Source organism: Coregonus lavaretus (genome assembly GCF_964263955.1).
Source record: "Coregonus lavaretus genome assembly, chromosome: 13".
In the NCBI taxonomy this organism is placed as follows: Eukaryota; Metazoa; Chordata; class Actinopteri; order Salmoniformes; family Salmonidae; genus Coregonus; species Coregonus lavaretus.
In genome coordinates, this window is record NC_140000.1 from 36,999,712 (window position 1) to 37,025,927 (window position 26,216).

Here is a 26,216-nt window from a genome sequence, read left to right on the forward strand (position 1 = left end):
ACTGATTGCACCATTAGTTATTTGGGTTTGCAGTACAGAATCTGGAGACATTTACATGGGAAAACATCAGTGTATTCCCTATTTACTTGCGAGTGGTAACGAGTCTTCTGAAGAAATTCCACCCATGCTAACTATTATGTTTTCCATACATGCTCTTTCTCTCTGCTGTTTTTGTGTCCAAGGCTGTTTAGCGGCGGTTAGCGATGTGGGGGCGGTCTCAGCAGTATAAGGGGATTTAAAAAGGGTTGGGGGCGACTGCGCACAGATACAGTTCCACACCATGAAGTGCTCCACATCTTTGCCAAGCCAACACATCTGTCGGTCTGTGCGCAATGAGCGGGTTTATGTAGACGATAGACTCTAAGAAATGGCTTGAATTAAAACAAACTCACACGTTCTCAATGCAGCCAGGTGGCAGCAGGTGATCGTGCGCGCGGAGGGGTTCAGGACAGCCATGCACTTCTCCGGAGACGCACTCTTCCCTTCAGAGAGCTCACTCAACCTCATGGATGACAATTTGAAGATAGGCTTCGACCCCACGAGCAAGCCGGGAATGATGGAGCCCCCTGGGAACTCCACCGGCGCTCTTGGGAACTCCAGCGACCCGTTTGGCCGGAACGAGGAGGTCGCCAAGATCGAGATCACGGTGCTTAGCGTGACCTTCGTCGTGGCTGTGGTGGGGAACCTGAGCGTGTTGCTGGCCATGTACATGAGCCGACGGAAGCCCTCGCGTATGCACTTGTTCATGAAGCACCTGAGCCTCGCGGACTTGGTGGTGGCCTTTTTCCAGGTGTTGCCACAGCTCTGTTGGGAGATCACCTTCCGCTTTTTCGGGCCTGACTTCCTGTGCCGCATCGTCAAGCACCTGCAGGTGCTAGGAATGTTCGCGTCCACCTACATGATGTTGATGATGACGCTGGACCGCTACATCGCCATCTGTCACCCGATGCAGACCCTTCACCAGCCCATGCAGCGCGCCTATATGATGATCGGGGCCACCTGGGTGTGTAGTCTTGCCCTGAGCATGCCCCAGTATTTTATCTTCTCCCTGAGCGAGGTCCACCCGGGCTCGGCGGTGTATGACTGTTGGGGACACTTCATCCAACCGTGGGGCGTGCGCGCCTACATCACCTGGATCACCGTGGGCATCTTCCTCGTGCCCGTGGCCGTGCTCATGCTCTGCTACGGCTTAATCTGCCGATCCATCTGGCAGAACATTAAGTACAAGACCCAGAAGGGCACGAGCGCGATGGCACTTGCGACCAAGAATGGGCTGATCGGAAAGAGTTCAGTCAGCAGCGTCACCACCATCTCACGCGCCAAGCTGCGCACAGTGAAGATGACTTTCGTGATCGTGCTGGCGTACGTGGTGTGCTGGGCTCCGTTTTTCACCGTGCAGATGTGGTCGGTGTGGGATGAGAGCTTCTCGTGGGATGGTAAGTGTTATACTTGGGTTCTGAGCCATGAGTCACTGGCAGCACACGCTGGTGCCATGTCTCCGTTCATTGTGTGACGCATGAAGTCTTTTTAAACATTCCATTATTGCTTAGGCCTACTTACTCAATAATACGTTGGTAATAGTGCACAGCTTCAGCACATATTTTATGCATTACCCCAGGGGCTTCCCTAAGAGCTGCTTCACCACTCTCCGAATATGGATAGCTTTTACGCAGCAGTTTACCACGGATGTAGTGAGACAACAACTGTATAACTCCTTCTCAGATACATAGACCAAACTGAAACAAATAAGCTATACAGACAGTGAAGACGTATTACTTAGGCTATAGACTGTGCAAACTGGAGGCCTGGTGTACATTGCGACCACAATGGAATAACTGCGCACAAAAATATATTATTGGAAGTAATTTGATTATCAGTTCTGTGCATGTGTTAACTCATAATTCATAGCCTTGATGACGTGTGAATGTAGCTGATGTTATTCCTTCTGCTTTGGCTTGAATTAACAGACAGTGCGCAATATTGAAAACCAACAGAATCACCTAAAGGGCATACATAAGTGTTAAACACGTGCCATATAACGCAACCATTGTGCAGGCGTAAACAGACAGTTGTGAAAACAACCATCGGTCTCCAAAAGTTAATTAAATATTTTGCTGGCGAGTCAGTGACCCTTCAGACCCAGTGGCTTGCAGAGACTCCCTCGAGAATACGCATAAATTGGGTGTGCCACTGCTAGTAGATAAACAGAACAAGCTTGAATGTTTTCTCCTTCACTGACTGACCAACACCCCCTCTTCCCCATTTCTCTCTCTCTCCAGACTCCGAGAACACCACAGTCACCCTCTCTGCTCTGCTGGCCAGTCTGAATAGCTGCTGTAACCCGTGGATCTACATGATCTTCAGCGGCCATCTCCTCTCTGACATGGTCCACTGTCTGCCGTGCTGCCGGAGGCTGCTCCACAAGTTCGGCCATCAGGACTCGAACAGCAGCATCCGCCGCACAACACTCCTGACCCGGGTACCGCCCCCGGCCCTACCCCAGCAGAGCTTGGAGCAAAGCTCTTGCAAAAATAGCATCCACCACTCCCACAGGAACTGTCAATCAATCCCAGTGGAGTCTTGACCGTGCACTCACACTGTCCATATACAGTACCAGTCAAAAGTTTGGACACACCTACTCATTCAAGGGTTTTTCTTTATTTTTACTATTTTCTACATTGTAGAATAATAGTGAAGACATAGTAACCAAAAAACTGTTAAACAAATCAAAATACATTTTATGAGATTCTTCAAATATCCACCCTTTGCCATGATGACAGCTTTGCACACTCTTGGCTTTCTCTCAACCAGCTTCACTTGGAATGCTTTTCCAACAGTCTTGAAGGAGTTCCCACATTTGCTTAGCACTTTTGGCTGATTTCCCTTCACTCTGCTGTCCGACTCATCCCAAACCATCTCAGTTGGGTTGAGGTTGGGGGATTGTGGAGGCCAGGTCATCTGATGCAGCACTCAATCACTCTCCTTCTTGGTAAAATAGACCTTAGACAGCCTGGAGGTGTGTTGGGTCATTGTCCTGTTGAAAAACAAATGATAGTCCCACTAAGCCCAAACCAGATGGGATGGTGTATCGCGTCAGAATGCTGTGGTAGCCATGCTGGTTAAGTGTGCCTTGAATTCTAAATAAATCACAGACAGTGTCACCAGCAAAGCACCCACACACCATAACACCTCCATACTTTACGGTGGGAACTACAGATGCGGAGATCATCCGTTTAACCACACCGCGTCTCACAAAGACACAGCGGTTGGAACTAAAAATCTCAGATTTGGACTCCAAACCAAAGGACACATTTCCACCGGTCTAATGTCCATTGCTCGTGTTTCTTGGCCCAATCAGGTCTCTTCTTCTTATTGGTGTCCTTTAGTAGCAATTAGACCATGAAGGCCTGATTCACACAGTCTCCTCTGAACAGTTGATGTTGAGATGTGTCTGTTACTTGAACTCTGTGAAGCATTTATTTGGGCTGCAATTTCTGAGGCTGGTAACTCTAATGAACTTATCCTCTGCAGAAGAGGTAACTCTGGGTCTTCCATTCCTGTGGCGGTCCTCATGAGAGCCAGTTTCATCATAGCGCTTGATGGTTTTTGCGACTGCACGTGAAGAAACTTTCAAACTTCTTGAAATGTTCCATATTGACTGACCTTCATGTCTTAAAGTAGTGATGGACTGTCATTTCTCTTTGCTTATTTGTCACAACACAACTGATTGCCTCAAACGCAATAAGAAGGAAAGAAATTCCACAAATTAACTTTTAAGAAGGCACACCTGTTAATTGAAATGCATTCCAGGTGACTACCTCATGAAGCTGGTTGAGAGGATGCCAAGAGTGTGCAAAGCTGTCATCAAGGCAAATGGTGGCTATTTGAAGAATCTCAAATGTAAAATATATTTTGATTTCTTTAACACTTTTTGGGTTACTACATGATTGCATATGTATTCTTTCATAGTTTTGATGTATTCATTATTATTCTACAATGTAAACAATTGTAAAAATAAAGAAAAACCCTTGAATGAGTAGGTGTGTCCAAACTTTTGACTGGTATTGTATATCTGTTTTTTGTGCATGTGGTTCCTGCGCCACACCACAGCGACGACGACTATCGTAAGTTTAGGGTGAGGCTTAATGGAAACAATGTGAACAGAGTCAGTGCATCCATCTCTCCTGGAGCTTGTGTTTCTGCTCAGAGAGGCATTCAACACACATCAATCCGTAAGTGGAAATGTGGTAGGCTATAGGTATAACTAGGCTATAACTAGGTTATCCTGTATCTTCTTGCTAAATGTGAACTGACTCAGTCAGGAGGCATCTAAAACCCAGACAGTGCTAATATTTATGCTCTTACAGGCTCTTATGGGCCCAGACTCATGCAGCGATCAGAATCATTGCCATTAACCGGTCATTCCAAATGAACCAAGAGGACAGGCCTGTCGGTATGTGTTGTTCAATATCTCATCATATGCCTAATATGCCTAATATATGGTAATTGCACTTTTTATATGACAGGTTGACTGTGACTTGATGATTGTTTGGTTATGTTTAGGTTTACAGTACATTGCCCCAGTAAATGGTTATGAAATGTTTATAAAAGGTTTAATAAGAAACAATAATATATTGGCACACATCACTCTTCTCTCCCCCAGTGGACCGCTCTCTACCCCTCTCCCCATCAAGCCCTTCACTCCATCTTTGTGAAGTATGGTGTTGTTTCCTTCATTGACTCTCCATCATCCCTTAGGGGTTTTCAGTCTGTGAGAGTTGATAAGCTTGAAATTAGTCAGTTTGTTGTTGAGTATTCTGTAGGGAGTGTCAGAGACTGGCCCCTAGTTTCCATTCCATTCTAAATACATTTAGATAAAAGCCACGCATTGACGTTTGATGTTGTTGCAAACATATATTAAATGCACAGTGTATACCAAAACAAACATCACTATTTCCTTTGTACTTTGAGTATTTTATGGTGCCATCTCAATGTGACCTCTTTCACCTGTACATTTACATTTTTAGTCATTTAGCAGACGCTCTTATCCAGAGCGACTTACAGTTAGTGAGTGCATACATTTTTATACTGTACATATTGTGTCTGAGATTGCAGGACATTATGCTGTAAAGATATGGAATATATAATGCGATCCGGCATGGGACTGTATGTTTTCATATGTCACAAGAGCTCCACACCTAAACCTTATACCAGTTATTCTAAACACGTACATACACAATAACGGATGTTTATATTCTTGGACTTATTACATATCAAGTACATATTCAACAGAGAGGGAGAGTGTGTGTGTGTGCTTGTGTGACATTAAGAGCAGATACAAACCATACACAGCCATGTTACAGAACCAGGCTGACTTTGTATTGATATCACATCCCAGTCCTCTCCTCATCCCAAGCCACAGCCACATGCGATGTTACAACACGTTACTCCTCTCAGTTAACACTTGGATCACAAGGCTCCCCCACAGGATCCCTCCCATCTGGATGCAGTATGCCGGGTTTGGGATGCCGTCCCTCTCATTTCTGGTGAGGAGTGAGAGATTTCCACAAGCTCATCCTGATCTGGCTGAAATGAGAGTTTGGATCAAACCGTAATCACAACCTAACGTAACGGATAAGATAAGATAGGCAGGGGAGGCGGGACTAGGGGTACGGGCATATAGCACAGCCTATCAGTGCTGAGGGTGGTGCTCTAAAAGTTCTAAAAGGCCCTGAAGTCATCTAGCACCAAGTAGTTCCCAAGGTGAAGGCCACACAGTACTCTGCAGGGGTTCCCAAACTTTTTCACTGGGGGGAACATCTCGTGCGTGTGCACGCCACATCTATTTCTATGGGCACAAGCACTGTTCATGACACAAACAGTTTACACCCCTCTTGTTTGTGGTTTTAAGGTTTTGCAGTTTTAAAGCTCATTTTCTTGCAATTGTATGCATTTTGCCATGTCTAATGTGCATTCATGTGATATTTGAGTGACTCAAACATTACAACAAAATCTATGGGCTAAAAAACGTATCTAAAAAAACATTAGCTGACATGGACTAGTTGATCTGGACATTTCTGACAAGTTATAAATAGCTATCTACTGTATGCAATGACTGACATGACAAGAGGAAAACTGATCTATAGAGACATGTCCTGCTGGGGGGCATATCCGAATTCAGTCAGAAGGTGTGATGGGTGGGGTGTGGAAGGGTGGGGGCAAGGATGCAGAGGGGGCTCTCATTTCCCCTGGGGTGATCTGATTAGTTTGGCCAGGGATGCACTATGGTTCACTGAGTTCTCCCTGTCCTTATGTTGCCCTGTGCCCTCAGGTGTGTAAGACTGTGTGTCTGCCTTCTCCCTTTCTAGGGTCAAGTTCACATTCTCAAAACGTGCTGCTGTGTCTGTGTTTCTTAAAAGACACACACACACACGACCCTTGGTGGAAGGTAGCCTAGCAGTTAGAGCATTGAGCCAGTAACCGCTAGGTTGCTTTTGAATTCCCGAGCCGACAAGGTGAAAAATCTGCGATGTGCCCTTGAACCAGGCACGTAACCCTAATTGCACCAGGGTTGCTGTTGATAATAGCAGACCTTGGCCGTGACCCCACTCTCAAAACACTTTTCCAATTCACACATGAATATAATACACACTGTTTTTTCTTTTGTACTTTAACTACATCTAATTGGTAGTTAGTCTTTTCCCATGCTTCAACTCCCCTATGGACTCGGGAAGGGCGAAGGTCGAGAGGCAAGCGAGCTGCACCAATGTGTCGGAGGAAACACTGTCCAGCTGGCAACCGAAGTCAGCTTGCAGGCTCCCGGCCCGCCACAAGGAGTCGCTAGAGTGCGATAGGACAAGGAAATCCCGGCCGGCAAACCCGGGTCTGTCGTGACGCCTCAAGCACTGCGATGCAGTGCCTTAGACCGCTGCACCACTCGGGAGGCCCCATATAATACACACTTTTACATGTGTGAAATAGGACAAATATAAGCACCCACCAAATTATTATTATCATTATCAGTAGCCTAGCGGTTAAGAGCGTTGTGCCAGTAACTGAAAGGTAGCTGGTAAAGAATCACAGAGCCAACCAGGTGAAAAATATGCCTTGCCCTTGAGCAAGGCACTTTACCCTAATTGCTCCTGTAAGTCACTCTGGATAAGAGCATCTGATAAATGACTAAAATGTCAATGTACATTTTTTTATCAGGATGTGGGGACTGTAGGCGCCAAAGGGAGGAGGGGGTCTGTTCTCCCGCTTGGTTATTTTCTGTTGTGTGTGAGAGAGAGAGAGAGAGAGAGAGAGAGAGAGAGAGAGAAGAGAGAGAGAGAGAGAGAGAGAGAGAGAGAGAGAGAGAGAGAGAGAGAGAGAGAGAGAGAGAGAGAGAGAGAGAGAGAGAGAGAGAGAGAGAGAGAGAGAGAGAGAGAGAGAGAGAGAGAGAGAGAGAGAGAGAGAGAGAGAGACGTGACGTGACGTGACGTGACGTGACGTGACGTGACGTGACGTGACGTGACGTGACGTGACGTGACGTGACGTGACGTGACGTGACGTGACGTGACGTGACGTGACGTGGCGACGCGACGCGACGCGACGCGACGCGACGCGACGTGACGTGACGTGACTCCAGTCTCTGGGGTCGAGGGCGTACAGCAGTACTGCGGCTAGGCGAGCTGGCGGTCTCCTGGGAATGGACGCTACGTCCCACTAGGAGGGCCGAACAGGCCAGGAAGAGGAACTACATTGTTTTGGAGGCAGGAAGTAAAAAAATGGCAGTGGAGATGGATTGGACCTAAGTGTCACACCTGGCTCTGGGGACTCTATATGTTGAGCCAGGGTGTGTAGATTCCATGTGTTTATGTTCTGTGTGGGAGTTCTAGTTGTTGCTTTTCTATGTTGGCCAGAGTGGCTCCCAATCAGAGGCAACGAGTGTCAGCTGTTGCTGGTTGTCTCTGATTGGGAGCCATATTTAAACAGTCTGTTTCCCTTAGTGTTTGTGGGATCTTGTTTCCGTTTGGTTTGTTTCCGTTTGGTTTGTTTCTGTGTTAACCGTAGGACTGCACGTTTCGTTTATTGTTTTGTTGTTATATTATCACTAAAGATAATAAAGTTAAGTATGTTTGCAACTAACGCTGCGCATTGGTCTACTCTCTACGACGATCGTGACACTAAGACTTTAAAATGGAAACACTTTCATTGTAAAAACGTTAGGGTAGAGTCACATTCTGCCTAAGACCAAAGTGGCATATACAGTTTCTAAACTATACATCATACTCAGTCCGTCTTTTATCGGTCTATCAATCTCGCTCGCTCTCTCCATACCCCTCTATTTGTCCCTCTCAGTTTACCCTACGTTATTTTGCTCACTCTCCCTCTTACCCTCCTCCCCCTTCTCTCTACAGTTTGCCTTTTTTTATAACAATTCCAGACTGTTTTTCTCTTTTCCTCCATTTTTCCTTCCCTCACTCATTGTTGTTTTGGATAAGGAGGCCTGTAAATCAGTCAGCACCTGGCATTGCATTGATTAGGAACAAGCTATGGCCAAAACAGATACCTTAAAAAAAAACAGCAAATCTACCATCACAAGGCCAATACTGCCAGTCAGTTGGTCTAGTCGTTTTAGCTCGACTGGTTTGGGGGGGGGGATTACTTATATGACGTATTTAGTCAAGTATTTTCTGCCTTATAAGAACATTGAGCTTTTGTCAGGAGAGCGCACAGTATAGCGGAGATTGGGTAAGAGTCTCACATGTGCTAGACATATTGCAGTGTAATGGTGCGTGTGAGTAAGGTTGAGAGAGAGAGAGAGAGAGAGAGAGAGAGAGAGAGAGAGGTTTTCATCTATGCATCTCTGGGAAAAGACTAGTGCTTTAGGAGGAATGGCAAAGAAGAGGAGGGCTAATCAGATACAGTGCTGCCTTTGGCTGCCCAGTCCCACAGAAGCTCTTCATCCTCTCATGAGGACAAACAGTACCTATCATATTGGCTATAGTACATCTGATTATATAAAGTTGACATCAAACACATTCTCATCTTCAACAATAACTAAGAAACCTATTCTGACAGACATATAATCTCATAGAACATCGGATTATCAACAACAATCTATTTATCCTCTACCAAGGATTTTTTATTTTGTTTATTTTTTATTTAACCTTCATTTAACCAGGTAAACCAGTTGAGAACAAGTTCTCATTTACAACTGCGACCTGGCCAAGATAAAGCAAAGCAGTGCGATAAAAACAAAAACAACACAGAGTTACATATGGGATAAACAAAAAAACGTACAGTCAAAAACACAATATAAAAATCTATATACAGTGTGTGCAAATGTAGTAAGTTATGGAGGAAGGCAATAAATAGGCCATAGTGCAAAAATAATTACAATTTAGTATTAACACTGGAGTGATAGATGTGCAAAAGATGATGTTCAAATAGAGATACTGGGGTGCAAATGAGCAAAATAAATAACAATATGGGGATGAGGTAGTTGGGTGGGCTAATTACAGATGGGCTGTGTACAGGTGCAGTGATCGGTAAGCTGCTCTGACAACTGATGCTTAAAGTTAGTGAGGGAGATAAGAGTCTCCAGCTTCAGAGATTTTTGCAGTTCGTTCCAGTCATTGGCAGCAGAGAACTGGAAGGAATGGCGGCCAAAGGAGGTGTTGGCTTTGGGGATGACCAGTGAGATATACCTGCTGGAGCGCATACTACGGGTGGGTGTTGCTATGGTGACCAATGAGCTAAGATAAGGCGGGGATTTGCCTAGCAGTAATTTATAGATGACCTGGAGCCAGTGGGTTTGGCGACGAATATGTAGTGAGGGCCAGCCTACGAGAGCATACGATCACAATGGTGGGTAGTATATGGGGCTTTGGTGACAAAACGGATGGCACTGTGATAGACTACATCCAATTTGCTGAGTAGAGTGTTGGAGGCTATTTTGTAAATTACTTCGCCAAAGTCAAGGATCGGTAGGATAGTCAGTTTTATGATGGCATGTTTGGCAGCATGAGTGAAGGAGGCTTTGTTGCGAAATAGGAAGCCGATTCTAGATTTAACTTTGGATTGGAGATGCTTAATGTGAGTCTGGAAGGAGAGTTTACGGTCTAACCGCAAATCTGAATATTGAGAGCTGCTAGAAAACGAATTATCAACAACACCTGTACACCCTATTACAAGAGAACAAGGGAGAGATGTCCAGTGATCAGACTAGTGACGGATCAGACTGATTGCTTCCTGTGTGGGTGTCAATCACCATCAGATGAGGCTGCCAATGAGACATCATCATAGGGGTTACCTATTACCTGTTCACTAATGAACTTCAACTCAGAGGGTCCTGGAAGGATACAGGCCATCTCCAAACCATGTCCTAACAATGAACTCATGTAACACTGCCACCAACACCCCAAAGGGGTCACATAGGTATGAGTTGTGTCTCTGCAGACTGACCGGACCAAGGTCAACTACCGCTATATAACATGTACTAATGGGGTACAGGATTCGATAGGATGCTCATTGCTCATAACAGAACATACTTAGAGTTAACAATGCAACATTTCTAGAGTAAGAAGAGAACCTGTCACCCTGGGAGAGACAGTTGTCATCTCCCAGGGCAGGTGAAGTCAGTGGGATAACTTTCAGTCAGATACTAGCATGCCTGCCTCTGCTCCATGTAACGTGAGAACACCTACAGCAATGTTATTTACAAGAACATACTGTACTGCAGGGTCCCCCAACAGGTAGCCCTCAATGTAATTTTTATCTAGTGGATGATCCCTGCTGTACTGCATCCTTCCCTTTTGAAATATGACCTTTAAACCACCTCCAGAAGGTGTTTGATGTGTCTGAATGAACTTTACCCACATTCTTCAATTATGAAAAGTTTAATGTTTCCACAGTAATACAAGACTTCTCTGCACTTACATAAGAGAAAATAAAGTGTCTGAAATGAAAGCTATGAGGGAGAGGGATTCATAGGATGTGAATCGCAGTGTTGGCAGACTTCTCTGTGCAGGCATAAAAAAACAGACAGGTCCTACATTAACAGCAGCCACATAAATCTGCAAAAACACAAGAAGATTTGTTTGATCATAATGTACAATTTTTCCAGGGTAAGCCTTTTGATGCTGGGGCTCATAACTCCTGTATTGTGTGTGTGTGTGTGGTTTTGTTTTGTATGTGGAGGGTGATTGTTCTTAGTTCCCTCTGATAAGGGATGTATGTGCGTATATGGGTGTACAGACCTGCAACTGTGATAGAATTAAAAGTGCCTTAATAATAAGAAAAGAATAATAAAGAATCATAATGTGTACCAGTAAGTAGTATGATGTTAATTTATCTAAATGCTGATTATACGATCTGTTTGCTCTATTGATGTCTGATCTGAGTTTGATTGGTTATACCTAGGAATTCCTATAGGGGCACACCTCACCCATTTATTTATATATTTCCTCCTTTCAGGTATAATTGCGATTTCGAATGTATTTGTTCATGTCAGAATGTTACAGATGTTACTGTGTGTTATTTAGTCAGCAGCAAAGATGTTTAAACCATTACATGTGTTATTTGTATGTTTAGACCACTTCGAAATTAGCCGTTTTGCTAGTTAGCTTGCTTGAAGGCTGCTCACTTTCACGAGGTGACTTCGTGATCAGAGCGTGCCCGAGAGAGACCGCGCGCACAGCTGCTGTGTGTGTGGGTGAATAGCAACGATGGAAAACTTTTGGGAAATGTGAACGTTGTTGTAATCTAAAGCACTACAGACGAATTAATACAAGGTTATACATGTTTGTGTTATTAGGATGAGTTTGCATACTGATAGGAATTAATACATACAGTATGAAATAAATATAGGAACAGTATATACCAGGATAATTAATGCTGATAATAAATAGTGGGATACGTGATGCGTTTAAAAAGGTTAAAAGGTTTGTCATTGCATTTCATAGTGTCAATTTAAAGAGGGATAATAAAGGATTCATTTTGCCATTGTCATGTATAAATGAGACAATACTGGGTTATTGAACAATTGTAACAGCTATGTATTTTGTGTGAATATATTTTGTGCATTTGTGAAACATTATATTTTGTACCTATGTAAATGGTTGATGATTTTATATGAAAGACTCATTACAAGTGACTTGAAGCCTAACCTACATCTCCTTGTGATTGATTTCTATATTTCCCCCTTTCGGGGGTCACCTTTACATTTTTGTCACAAATACACTTTTAATTTCATGCATCTAGAAATAAAATGGTACTTAAATATAGGTATACAGACACTTTCTCTAAACATAGACGTGTGCGTTACTGAAAGGACTGTGCTGCATATTTATAAAACATGAATGTATAGAGAGCTGCTGTGTGCTGATTTACATTTACATTTTTAGTCATTTAGCAGACGCTCTTATACTGGCCACCCGTGTGAATCGAACCCACAACCCTGGCGTTGCAAGCGCCATGCTCTACCAACTGAGCTACAGGAGGCGTGTGCCACTGTACCCCCATTGTCCTAACAGCAGCACAACAGCTTCACAGCACCCTCTGGTGGTTATTCAGAATGGACATAAAAGGTTGAATTGGAGATTCAGTAAAATAAAAATATTGTTTTATTTAACAGAAAATGGAAGACAAAACATTCAGGCATTGTTAATTTTTTGCCCTTTTGCCCCTTTTTTGCCCAATTGCATGCTCCCTCAAAACTTGAGACATCTGTGGCATTGTGTTATGTGACAAAACTGCTCATTTGAGTGGCATTTTACTGTCCCCAGCACAAGGTGCACCTGTGTAATGATCTGCTGTTCTTCTTGATACATTTGAGAGAAAAAATATTTGTGTGTATGGAACATTTCTGGGATCTTTATTTCAGCTCATGACACATGGGACCAACACTTTAAATGTTGCATTTATATTTTTGTTCAGTATAATATGACCCCACTATAGAAAGAGGAGACTCTCACGAACACAATATTTTTCTCCGTTTTGCTGTATGACCCCCACAAGTGTCATGGGACTCATCTGAAGGTAAACATATACAAATGAATGGAAGTATGGAGGTAGTTTTTTGGCCAAAAAAATAAGGAGTTAAATATGTGTCCAAAAAAACTACAATATTTCCTGAGCTTTCTTATATCTCCTAGATATAGGACAGACACTTCAAAACCTTATGATACATTTTTTGACTGTCCTTTTTGCCAATGCGTTTCTATGGGCTATAGTAGTAAAGGCCAAATTCAATATTTTATCAAATAATTTTTAGGGATACCTAAAGGTAAATAAAATAGCTAACTGATCCATGGTACGACCATACTAAAACAAGTCCATATGTGAGCCCCCCCCCCCCCCTTACACTTTTGTACTATTACGTGGGGGACTTTTATTTTGTTAATGTCCGAAATTCCATAACCCGGAAGTACCGTTTTAGTGTTGCTGACGACACGCTGATTAAGCGGACCCTCTAACCAAACAATGTATAAGCCCCTTAATTGTTGTGGATTTCATCGACCTTTGGACCGCTGCATCGTAGCCTACCGTCTATGTCGCTGTTATTAACCGGTTAAGTAACTGACCTTTGAGAAAAATCTTGCCGCCTTTATGAAGGTGAATAATGCATAGGCCTACAGTTCACCGCTATGGGTTTCTAGTTGCTCTAACTTTGTGAGCAGTGCTGCACGGACTTTGTACTTTCCTGCACGAGTAAACGTGTCTGCTCGCACATGAATCAAGTAGCCACACGAAGCGGTAACCAATGTCAAAATGTCTCTGACAGCTGTCATTATCGAATAACTCAGTGTAAGTAAATTTGGAGACGAAGTTTGAAGGGAATGTGACTCGTAGCCAATTTGTTCTGTCGCTAACCAGTTTTCATAAATTGAAGGTAGGACAAATGGAATGTCAATCCCACCATCTTTAGCAATGTTCGGTTGTTTCTGTCATGTCTTTGTACAGGTCTTCGTTCACCATGGTTGGGACTTTCCCGCTTCTAGCAGTGCAGCCCACGCGGGGGCTCGTGGATGAGAAGATCCAGGTGGTTGTGAGGAATTTACCTCCGGCGCTCTCGGTGACACTACGTTCCCTTCATCGCTCCGAGGATAAGGACTTTTGGGAGGCGTTCGGCCATTACACCAGCGACGACCAAGGCACGGTGACGGGTAAGGTTTGTGACGGCCGACCGGGCTGACAGACCGGGTTCTTCGATGTAGCCTTGGACTAATTTATGTGTGAAACCCATATATACTGTAGAATTCAATTACACTTGTCGCCAATAAGATCAGTGTCCCTGCGTGCTGAAACCTCAGATGTTGGCCAATGTTTTTGCCTGCTATTACTATGAAGTTAGTACAATATCACACTGTACAACACAGCAAAACTTGAGTAAATTATACTACAATAACGTTATTAAAACAACTATGGTTGTTGTAAAGGTCATGCAGTGGATATATAGTCGCAAGTAGGATAATCTTTATAATGCAACACACTTTGAAAGGCGTGACCAACGTTGGTCAACATCTTGACAAAAGTCATCCACTCTAACATGCCCAAGCATATGAATGCCAAGTTCAAAACAACTGGGAAATTGGAAATCTTCGAGTTCAGTGTGTTCAAGACAACCGGGATGAGCTCGACTAGGACAAAATTAGTTTTAAACGGTCATCTAACTCGGAATTCCAAGTCGGGAACTCAGCCTCTTTCTAGAGCTCAGACTTTCCTACCAGAAGATCACTGACATCATTATTTGACCTTGTTTTTTCAGAGTTCCCAGTTGTTTTGAAAGCACCATTCAGTGCGTTCATGACAACTGGGAACTCTGAAAAATGAGCTCCGACTAGGAAAAATCGTTTTGAATGGTCATCCAACTGCGAAGTCCAAATTGGGAACTCAAGCCTCTTTCTCTTTCTGCTATTTTTATTGTTGTTTATGTAGTTGCTAAGGATGCCAGTCTTGGAGGAACATATGAAGGCACAGAGCCCATGGGTCTACTGTGGAGCATGCAGCCTGTGCCAGGCAGTCGGACAGGCCTCAGGTAACACACCTATGGAATTAAATATTTGTGGTCAATTTTATATAGGAAAAACACATAATTTAGTGTGACCAGGCCCGGCTGGTCAAGTCAAATAAACTCTCTGTCTCTCAGGTTGAGAAAGATGGATGTCCTCACTCCTATGGTGGTGCACATCTCTGTGTACAGTGGGCACATGACAGAGGGCTTCAGCAAGCAGTCTCCCCTAGTGACCGTTGTCACAGAACGATGGTACATGGCACCAGGTGTGTGCAGAATTGACATCAGGGAACACGGGGTCCGAGGGACCCTCTTTTTACCCCCAGGTCCTGGACCCTTCCCTGGGGTGTTGGATATGTGGGGAGGGGGTGGGGGGCTGGTGGAGTACCGCTCCGGCCTCCTGGCGTCACATGGTTTTGTTTCCATGGCGCTAGAGTACCTTTTCCATGACAAGCACAGAACTTCAGACATCGACTCAAAAACCTACTTTGAGGTGATTCTAATACTGTATATGTGCCCGTGCAACCTGCATGTGTGTGTGTGTGTGCCTACATGCTTGTGCATATCTTAATATTCAGAGAGGGCAGAGTCCACTCCTGTGACCTTTTATTCAGACTCACTGTTAAAATACATCACCTCAAGGTATATTACCTCACATTGCATCCACTTGAATTTGTAGAAAGCGTTCAGGATTGTGCAGGAGCACCCCCTAGTGTTGAAGGACAGAGTTGCTCTGTTTGGTCTCTGCTTAGGCACATCAGTCACCCTCAACATGGCAGCCTACTCCAAAGCCATCAGCGTGAGTCTCTCCCTCACACTCTCCTCTTTTTCCTCCAGATTGGAGCTTTGTATGTATAGTGTGAATTCAGATTCAGAAAGCTTTATTGTCCCAACACTGACCATGTGTATAAGCTTATGAGCTTGTTTAGTGTGTAAACAATAAATATTGTGTGTATTCCAGCCCAGATGCTGTGTGTGTGTCAGTGGGAGTCACGTCCAACAGGTCAACAAGTCCATCCACGAAGTGTTTACGAAGATGAATGAGTGAGTGACAACCATCATGTGTGAATGAAAAATAAACACAAATCTGTTCAAAGTGAAGCTGTAAAGTACCGTGATTATGAAACTTGTGACATACAGACCAAATTAAGAAATATAGACTAAAAACATGATCATTATTTTATTGCAAGGGACAGATCTAAGACCCGATTTGATGAAGAGGGCTGTGTGATCTCGAGAGACATCATTCTGCCTATCCCAACCGACCCTGGAGAGAAAGTGGATGTAAGTCAACACACACAAACACACACAGTGGGTTTGTTTACTCATTGCTGAGTCTTCTGACAGATGGGGAGGATAAAGTGTCCATTGATGTTGGTCGTCGGGGAGGATGATCAGAACTGGGCGACAGTAGAATCTGCCAAGGACGTGAGTACACACACAAACACGATTAAAAGCTTATGAAATCAATCATTGTCATTGACGCTGAATGTGACCTCTGACCTGCAGATGTCCCAGATGATGCGTGCAGCGGGTAACGAGCACCTACTGACCATTCTACAATACCCTGATGCTGGACACCTCATTGAGCCGCCCTACACACCCCACTTGAGAGCCAGCAACTTCATAGTGCCTCAAATACAACAGAAAGGTACTGTACACACAGCTCACACCTATAGTATACACACTTGAACTAAGATATATGTATAACCAATTCTTTACTCGCAAAGTAACTAATGATTGTGTGTGTGTTCCAGTGATCATGTTATGGGGAGGGTACCCAAAGCCGCACGCCGATGCTCAAGAAGACTCCTGGGAAAAGAGCCTTGGCTTTCTACGGCAACACCTGTACCCCAATCATGACTCTGTCGCTAAGGCCAAGCTGTGATGTCACACCCGAGGAGCCTCCAGGACCTAGTATAATTGACTAAGCTATAACTTTATATACTATTTTATATGTTCATTTATTTAATTTGTGACAAGACTGAATGCTTGAATGAGAAAGTCGTCAGACCAGTGGACACAGCTGTAGAATATAAATTGAGGGCTGATGACCTGTAAGTCGCTTTGGATAAAAGCGTCTGCTAAATGGCATATTATTATTATTATTATATTATGATGTGTCCACAGTAGTGAGTCTCTCATTCACTGTACTGTATGAGTTTCAACCTGCCAATAGTATTAACACCTGTGCCTCTAACCTAACTGCCATAGTACACAGATGACTGATTCTATTTTTTGATTCATGAGGAAATAATAGGAAATGTATTGTTGATGATGTTTATAATAAATCAGAGGAAGAATATTAACAATATCTGTTGTTATGAAGAGCATGAGAGCTATTTGGTATGTCTCTTGCAGTTCTTCAATATACCACACGAGGGTGATGTATGCACATAGCACATGTGTATTGGTGGGCAATGGATTGGGGCTATATTTCAAATGTCTCAGAGTAGGAGTGTTGATCTAGTATAAGGATCCCCCTGTCCATTTAATCTTATTCATTATGATCTGAAATCCAGAACTGATCCTAGATCAGCACTCCTGCTTTGAGATGTTTCATACATAAGCTGCAGTCTAAACCAGGGTTTCCAAAACTCTGTGCATGTTTTGGTTTTGACCTAGCACTACACAGCTGATTCAAATAACCAACTCATCATCAAGCTTAGATTATTTGAATCAGCTGTGTAGTTTTAGGGCAAAAACTAAAATGTGCACCCAGATGGGGCCCCAACACCGAGTTTGGGAAATCCTGGTCACCCATCTCTCAATCTGTGCCCACCTGCTAAATAAACACTCCACTACAAGCACAGAAAATGGCCCGTGTGTCTGTCCCTCTGTCCGCCAGAGATGGATAATGTGGAGTTCTATGTTTGACATTGTAAAGTATCCAACTCTGGTAAAGTACCCAACTCTCCTTCTGAGGTCAGTCAGAAGAACAGTGAAGTTGATAGTGTAAAACATGGCAGGTACTGTATGTGCAGCTGTGCCTTCCAGAGCTACACATGTCTGTCTGACCTAGAGACCGACTGACATGTTCTTATGATCTCAGTAGCCTAAGCATACGGACCACAACTTTGAGTTGACAACACACCTAGAGCAGTCTATTGACTTTTATCTTGAGATTAAAATTAAAGTTATATACTTAAATGATTTAATCAAAGAAAGGCCTGGCTGAATCTGGTGCTCCAAGGGGGCGCGTTTATCTTCGTTAGCACGCTGCGCTGCATACCCAGCCAGGAGGGTTGGGACTCCGGAGCGAGTGGGGTGCATAGTTGGGGGCTCGCCACGACCTCTGAGAACAGAGTCAGAGACCACTCTTTCACACACAGAGACACACTCACGCACACAACTGCATCAGGACTTGCTGACAACACCCCGAGGAATAATTATCAATGTTTCACACTCGAAAATGTTGATATTACATATCGCATCACTTTTGAGTAAGTATTGTTTTTACATGGAACTGTTTCGTTTTATAGAGTGAATTTCCTAATGCGCAGGTAGCTATTCTCAATGACTTTTGAGGAGTAGCATAAAGCCAAGTATGTATTGTCTGAATAGAAAAAGAAAAACGTGAAGAGTTCCAATAGAGGATTTTATTTTCGGTTGCCAACAAAAGTTTCATTCCAGTGTTACTTTTCACTCTCACTTATCCAGGACCATGGGGACATTTAATGAGGAACACATGTAAGCCATTATTTAAACATTTAAAATGTGTTCAACAGCTTATAGATGTCAGATGTCTCAGTCCACTATGGTTGTTTAAAGATGTTTTGGGCACATTATTTTCCACTAGCTATCGTTTACAGAAGCTGTTTTGTACACTCAATAACTGTTTCCCACAGTCGATGTTGTTCCCGAACATAACAGCCTGTTTTCATAAACAGTCCCCCCACATGGGATCGATTGGAAAGCTAGTCCATGTGATTTCAATTGAATTAACCGAAGAGAAGCCTATCTTGTGACCATTATGTTTTTATACCCAGTGATGAATTAGACTAAAGGGAGACTGTGATCGCAATGGAGAGACACGCCTCTTAAGTCTAAAATAAAAATGTTCATCCAGATTTTTAACTGTGGGATACGATTAGTTCTATAGCATAATAGTTGCATGGGGAGATATATTCCAGACATGTTTTGCGCGCCAGTGCGCCATCATCACCTACACTCACCGCTTTTTCTGTCCCGCAGCCCTCGGGTGGCGCTCCTTTGCGCAGCTGCCGGAGTTTGGGGATGTGTGCACTGAGGGGAGCTGCTACCCCGCCACCGGGGACCTTCTGATCGGCCGCGCACACCAGCTCACCGCCTCATCCACTTGCGGCATTGAGAAGCCTGAGCGCTTTTGCATCGTTGGTCACCTGGAGGTAAGACACCTCACACCTGGGGCACAAATAGGTGCACTACACCTAGACAGGGACGGCCATCAGCATAAGCGAGATAAGCGGTCTTAGGGCCCCCAGCCACTAGGGGCCCCGACATAAGCGGTATTTATGAATTCAGTCGAGGTCTCAACTGTTCAGAGTTTGAATAGTAGAATACACAAGGTGCAATAGCATTGTATGTCAAAAACTTGACCAGGATGTTTTTTGGGGGGGTTGTAGAGTTGTATGGTTGTTTAAGGTTCCACAAATATGTCATTTTCTTAACCCATCTAGTGACTAAATGAAAACAGACTGTAGGTTTCAAGTATCATGCTAGCTAGTCTTGTGTGTTAGCCTGGGTGAAGTAACACAATGTTAACTGATGACCTGGAATAAAATAAAATAAATGTTTAAGCACAGGCCATTGTCTCCTCTAGTTCATATTGCTTTTATAATGTTAGAAAAATATCAACAAGTGACTGAATGTTTGAAAATTATACTGTATATGACATCCTTAGCATTATGCCTTAATCAATTGAATTGTTGGATCAGCTTCTCACGTAAGCTTTTATCGACAGGTTAGTGGTAAAAAATATCTTTATGATTCCGGGGGTCAATTACCTTGTGTCAAGCCATGAAAATGTGATTAGCATGATGAGTTTGCCGTTTGTGAAGAGAATAACAACTTTTATTCTATCAAGACATGAGGAGTGCGCATGACAAGGACAGCTGGAGCTAAGCATTGAAAATGGTGAAAAACATCTTCTACTACATTCCCATTAAAGTGAGATGAGAAGATTATGCCTTCGAAAAGTATTCAGAACCCCTTGACTTTTTCCACATTTTGATACGTTACAGCCTTATTCTAAAATGGATTAAATAAAACAATTTCCTCAGCAATCTATACACAATTCCCCATAATGACAAAGCGAAAACAGGTTTTTATACATTTTGCAAATGTATTAAAATAAAAAACCAGAAATACCTTATTTACATAAGTATTCAGACCCTTTGCTATGAGACTCGAAATTGAGCTCATGTGCATCCTGTTTCCATTGATCATCCTTGAGATGTTTCTACAACTTGATTGGAGTCCACCTGTGTTAAATTCAATTGATTGGACATGATTTGGAAAGGCACACACCTGTCTATATAAGGTCCCACAGTTGACAGTGCATGTCAGAGCAAAAACCAAGCCATGAGGTCGAAGGAATTGTCCGTAGAGCTCCGAGACAGGATTGTGTCAAGGCACAGATCTGGGGAAGGGTACCAAAACATTTCTGCAGCATTGAAGGTCCCAAAGAACACAGTGGCCTCCATCATTCTTAAATGGAATTAGTTTGGAACCACCAAGACCCTTAGATTTTAGGAGACGCTCTTATCCAGAGTGACTTACAGGAGCAATTAGGGTTAAGTGCCTTGCTCAAGGTTACATCGACAGATTTTTCACCTAGTCGGCTCGGGGATTAGAACCAGTGACCTTTCGGTTACTGGCACAAAGCTCTTAACCACTAAGCTACCTGCCGCCCCAACTCTTCCTAGAGCTGGCCGCCCCAACTCTTCCTAGAGCTGGCCGCCCTGCCAAACTGAGCAATCTGGGGGAGAAGAGCCATGGCCAGGGAGGTAACCAAGAACCCGATGGTCACTCTGACAAAGCTCTAGAGTTCCTCTGTGGAGATGGGAGAGCCTTCCAGAAGGACAACCATCTCTGCAGCACTCCACCTATTAGGCCTTTATGGTAGAGTGGCCAGACGGAAGCCACTCCTCAGTAAAAGGCACATGACAGCCAAAATGAACCTAAAGACTCTCAGACAATAAGAAACACGATTCTCTGGTCTGATGAAACCAAGATTGAACTCTTTGGCCTGAATGCCAAGTGTCACGTCTGTAGGAAACCTGGCACCATCTCTACGGTGAAGCATGGTGGTGACAGCATCATGCTGTGGGGATGTTTTTCAGCAGCAGGGACTGGGAGACTAGTCAGGATCGAGGCAAAGATGAAGTACAGAGAGATCCTTGATGAAAACCTTCTCCAGAGCGCTCAGGACCTCAGACTGGGGCAAAGGTTCACCTTCCAACAGGACAATGACCCTAAGCACACAGCCAAGACAATGCAGGAGTGGCTTCGGGACAAGTCTCTGAATGTCCTTGAGTGGCCCAGCCAGAGCCCGGACTTGAACCCGATCGAACATCTCTGGAGAGACCTGAAAATAGCTGTGCAGCAATGCTCCCCACCCAACCTGACAGAACTTGAGAGGATCTGCAGAGAAGAATGGGAGAAATGGGTTCATTTCCATACATTTCGAACCTAAAGGATTAATTATTCAAATCAACACAAACATGAAATTATGGCTGATAGTACATTTATTGAAAGTAACGAGCATTACAAACCAGAAACATGAAGATAAGAAAGATATTGTGCATTTCTCGCCCGCTGTTACTTCTATCCAATGGTTGTGTTACTCCCGCCCCGCCGGCAGGTACAAAAGTAACGTTGTGGTAATTCTGTTCTCTGTCTATTTAATTTCAGCTCATTTACCCTAGAAATTAAATGACAGTTGCTAATGGTAGAGGACATACAGTGCTTCAGAAAGTATTCATACCCCTTGACTTTTTCCACATTTTGTTGTGTTACAGCCTGAATTCAACATTTATTTTTTCTCACCCATCGACACACAATACCCCAAAATGACAAAGTGAAAACATGTTTTTAGAGATGTTTGCAAATGTATGGAAAATTCAATACAGAAATATCTAATTTACCCCTGAGTGAGTCAAGACATGTTAGAATCACATTTGGCAGTGATTACAGCTGTGAGTCTTTCTGAGTAAGTCTCTAAGAGCTTTACACACGTGGATTTTACAATATTTATTCAAGCTCTGTTGATTATTGCTAAACAGACATTTTCAAGTCTTGCCATAGATTATCAAGCCGATTTATGTCAAAACTGTAACTAAGCCACTCAGGAACATTCAATGTCGTCTTGGTAAGCTACTCCAATGTATATTTGGCCTTGTGTTTTAGGTTATTGTCCTGCTGATGAAAGGTGAATTTCTCTCTCAGTGTCTGTTGGAAAGCAGACTGAACCAGGTTAAACACTATTATTGCACACGGAGTGAGTCCATGCAACTTATTATGTGACTTGTTAAGCAAATGTTTACTCCTGAACTTATTTAGACTTGCCATAACAAAGGGGTTGAATACTTCAGACATTTCAGCTTTTAATTTTTCATTCGTAAAAATGTATAAAAACATAATTCCACTTTGACATTATGGGGTACTGTGTGTAGGACAGTGACACAAAATCTCAATTTAATCGATTTTAAATTCAGGCTGTAAAAATTCAAGGGGTGTGAATACTTTCTGAAGATATATAAGTTGTTTGTCATAAAATATTGTGTCTCTAGCTCTATCGATCTCTGAGTAATAAAAAAAAAGAAAAACATTTTACTTTCATCCCGGTTCTCCCCAAATCATGGGCGAATTACCGACCACGCATGAAGGGCCGTGTCACGACTTCCTCCAAAGCTGCCTCCTCTCCTTGTACGGGCAGGTTTCAGCGTTCGTCGTCACCGGCCTTCTAGCGACTGCCGCTCCTCATCTCATCATTCCATTTGTTTTGTCTTGTTTATTACACACACCTGGTTCATATCCCCTCATCAGTACTGGTATAAGTGTTCCCTCTACCCCCTTGTCTTTGTGTGTGATTGTTTATTGTGGAGGGTAGAGAAGCTCGGTGGAGCTCCGTGTATTTTGAATTACCGGGATATTTCCCCGTGTGCCTTGTTATTTCCAGTGCGCCTGTTTTGCGCACTGGAGTGTTTTGACGCATTTCTTCGTAACTCTTTGCTTTGGAATAAATCCTGTTCTTTTGTGATTTACCCTCCTGCGCCTGACTCTGTCACGCTCGTCGGGAACAGAGGAGGACCAAGGCGCAGCGTTGCAGGCAAACATACTCTTTATTTAGCGATACACCACCAAAACAAACAAAACGATAACGTGACAGTTCACGGTCTAACACAAACCAACTAGAAACAAGATCCCACAACTACTGTGGGAAAACAGCCTGTTTAAATGTGGTTCCCAATCAGAGACAACCAGCCACAGCTGACACTCGTTGCCTCTGATTGAGAACCACACTGGCCAACATAGAAATGAAACACCTAGAACTACAACACAGAAATCTACACACCCTGGCTCAACATAACAGTGTCCCCAGAGCCAGGGCGTGACAGTACCCCCCCCCTAAAGGCGCGGACTCCGACCGCGCCAACCAAATACCACAGGGGAGGGACCGGGTGGGCACTCCGCCTAGGCGGCGGATCCGGCTCCGGGCCTGATCCCCGCTCCCTCTCCAACCCCCCAAAGTATCCCTGGTCCGGTCTGGCCCCGCTGGCCGGAGCTGGACTGCACCCTGGTGGAGCGGATTGCTCTAGCTCCGGCGTGAAGCATCTGACCGGTGCCGGACCAGGCACCGGTGGAACAGGCACGGGACGTGCCGGACTGACGACGCACACCACTGGCTTGGTGTGGGGAACAGGCACGGGCCGTGCCGGGCTGACGACGCACACCACTGGCTTGGTGTGGGGAGCAGGAGCGGGCCGGACCGGGCTGGCGATGCGCACCATTGGCTTGGTGCGGGTAGCAGGAACGGGCCGGACCGGGCTGACGACGCACACCACTGGCTTGGTGTGGGGAACAGGCACGGGCCGTGCCGGGCTGACGACGCACACCACTGGCTTGGTGTGGGGAGCAGGAGCGGGCCGGACCGGGCTGGCGATGCGCACCATTGGCTTGGTGCGGGGAGCAGGAACGGGCCGAACCGGGCTGGCAACGCGCACCATTGGCTTGGTGCGGGGAACAGGAACAGGACGGGCCGGGCTGGCGACGCGCACCATTGGCCTGGTGCGGGGAGCAGGAACAGGACGGACCGGGCTGGCGACGCGCACCATTGGCTTGGTGCGGGAGCAGGCCGGGCCGGGCTGGCGACGTGCACCATAGGCTTGGTGCGGGGAGCAGGAGCGGGCCGGACCGGGCTGTAGACTCGCACCATTGGCCTGGTGCGGGGAGCAGGAACAGGCCGGACCGTACTGGGGACACACACCACTGGCCCTACGCAGGGATCTGGAACGGGCCGGACCGGACTGGTAACACACCCCAGTACCTCTCGCCGTGCCTCTACACCTTCCATCCCCTCTTCGACCAGTGGCCCCCGTAACCTGGCGGCCTCCTCTGCCAACCCGCTGGGCCGCTCTGTCGCGGTCTCCTGCTGGCCCGTCGTCCACGGCGTTAGCCCCCCCCTAAAAAATTTATGGGCTTCACTCCTACCCGTGGACCAGGTCTCCATACTTCTCGCCAGCCTTTCGCCCTTCTGCTTCCACGTCAAGCCCCTCTCTTCCTCACCCGGCTTGACCCAGTCGAGGAGGCGCTGGATATCCGCTAGGGATTTCCCTGGCGATGGCTCCTGGACCCGCTGCTTGGTCCAGTTCTGGTGGGATCTTCTATCACGATCGTCGGTAAAAGAGGAGGACCAAGGCGCAGCGTTGCAGGCAAACATACTCTTTATTTAGCGATACACGACCAAAACAACAAAACGATAACGTGACAGTTCACGGTCTAACACAAACCAACTAGAAACAAGATCCCACAACTACTGTGGGAAAACAGCCTGTATAAATGTGGTTCCCAATCAGAGACAACCAGCCACAGCTGACACTCGTTGCCTCTGATTGAGAACCACACTGGCCAACATAGAAATGAAACACCTAGAACTACAACACAGAAATCTACACACCCTGGCTCAACATAACAGTGTCCCCAGAGCCAGGGCGTGACAGACTCCTTTGAAATCACTCATCACAGAATCACACACCAAGACATGGAGTCAGCAGGAGAGGAGCACATGCCTGGAGTTGTGGTGCGGGTCCGGGAGCATTCTAAGATGCTAGCCAGCTTGGGAGAAGCGATGGATCGGGTTCTTCAGGTCGTCCAATGCCTGGAGAGGAGAGGACTCGATCTTTCGGGACCAGCTGATCGACCGGATCCAGCCACCCACACCCCAGCACCCAGTGGGATTCATATATCCCGACCAAGGGATTTTGACGGGACAGCTGCCCGCTGCCAGGGGTTCCTTCTGCAACTGGATCTACACCTCTCAACCATCAGCCCGAATCCATCGGAGCGGGAGAATGTGTCCGCCCTCGTCTCCTGCCTCTCGGGGAAAGCCCTGGAGCTCGGTGGAGCTCCGTGTATTTTGTATGACCGGGATAGTTCCCTGTGTGCCTTGTTATTTCCAGTGTGCCTGTTTTGTGCACTGGAGTGTTTTGACGCATTTCTGCGTAACTCTGTACTTCTGAATAAATCCTGTTATTTTGTGATTTACCCTCCTGCACCTGACTCATTTGAAATTACTCATCACAGGCCGTGCCCAGGGGCCCTGACCTCCAGGGGCCCCCAATTGATTTTGTTAGTCACTCTCACAGATATAATATTAATATGGCAAAATGTGTAGAATCTCTAGAAATTAGCTTGAAAACTGCTAAAATGTCTCCAATCCAAAATGGGTAGAATTGCATGAAATGTGTTATAGAATGGCACATTATTCTCTCTGCCCCCATGGCAAAATGTGAAGAATTGCAGAAAACTTGAGTTAACAAATGCAACAATTTCTCTACGCCCCATGGCAAAATGTGTACTGCGGGAAATTAAATTGATTAAAACTTCAAATCTTTCTCTATGCCGTCAAGAGGGGGGCCATTAAAATGTTATGCCCGGGAGTTGGGGGGACCCCCAACCAATTCTCGCTTAGGGGCCCAAAAAGGCCTTGCACCTAGAAGTAACACGTGGGGAACCC

General features: G+C 45.0%; 3 protein-coding genes across 3 annotated transcripts in view; all 3 read left to right on the plus strand.

Annotated features, from left to right (window-relative positions):
• Window positions 1–505: 505 nt before the first annotated feature.
• LOC311139451 (arg8-vasotocin receptor-like) lies at window positions 506–2,584 on the plus strand (the record flags this gene model as incomplete). The annotated part of the gene is made up of 2 exons (XM_084174327.1): window positions 506–1,436; window positions 2,280–2,584. The coding sequence occupies 2 exons, from the start codon at window positions 506–508 to the stop codon at window positions 2,582–2,584; spliced, it is 1,236 nt and encodes a 411-aa protein (XP_084030453.1).
• Window positions 2,585–13,416: 10,832 nt separating this feature from the next.
• On the plus strand, window positions 13,417–17,312 carry LOC311140301 (peroxisomal succinyl-coenzyme A thioesterase-like). Its single transcript, XM_084175291.1, has 10 exons — window positions 13,417–13,791; window positions 13,948–14,150; window positions 14,923–15,022; window positions 15,134–15,491; window positions 15,678–15,797; window positions 15,960–16,042; window positions 16,189–16,282; window positions 16,346–16,426; window positions 16,508–16,649; window positions 16,756–17,312. Exons 2-10 carry the CDS (start codon window positions 13,961–13,963, stop codon window positions 16,884–16,886), a joined length of 1,299 nt encoding a protein of 432 aa, XP_084031417.1. The 5' UTR covers window positions 13,417–13,791; window positions 13,948–13,960; the 3' UTR covers window positions 16,887–17,312.
• Window positions 17,313–18,410: 1,098 nt separating this feature from the next.
• Window positions 18,411–26,216, plus strand: part of LOC311139529 (laminin subunit beta-1-like) — a gene marked incomplete at its 5' end in the record, with an annotated part of 44,955 nt that continues 37,149 nt past the window's right edge. Inside the window, 3 exons of the mRNA XM_084174414.1 lie at window positions 18,411–18,441; window positions 18,659–18,688; window positions 19,193–19,365. Of these exons, the coding sequence (XP_084030540.1) occupies window positions 18,411–18,441; window positions 18,659–18,688; window positions 19,193–19,365 (234 nt within the window). The remainder of the gene's footprint in view (window positions 18,442–18,658; window positions 18,689–19,192; window positions 19,366–26,216) is intronic.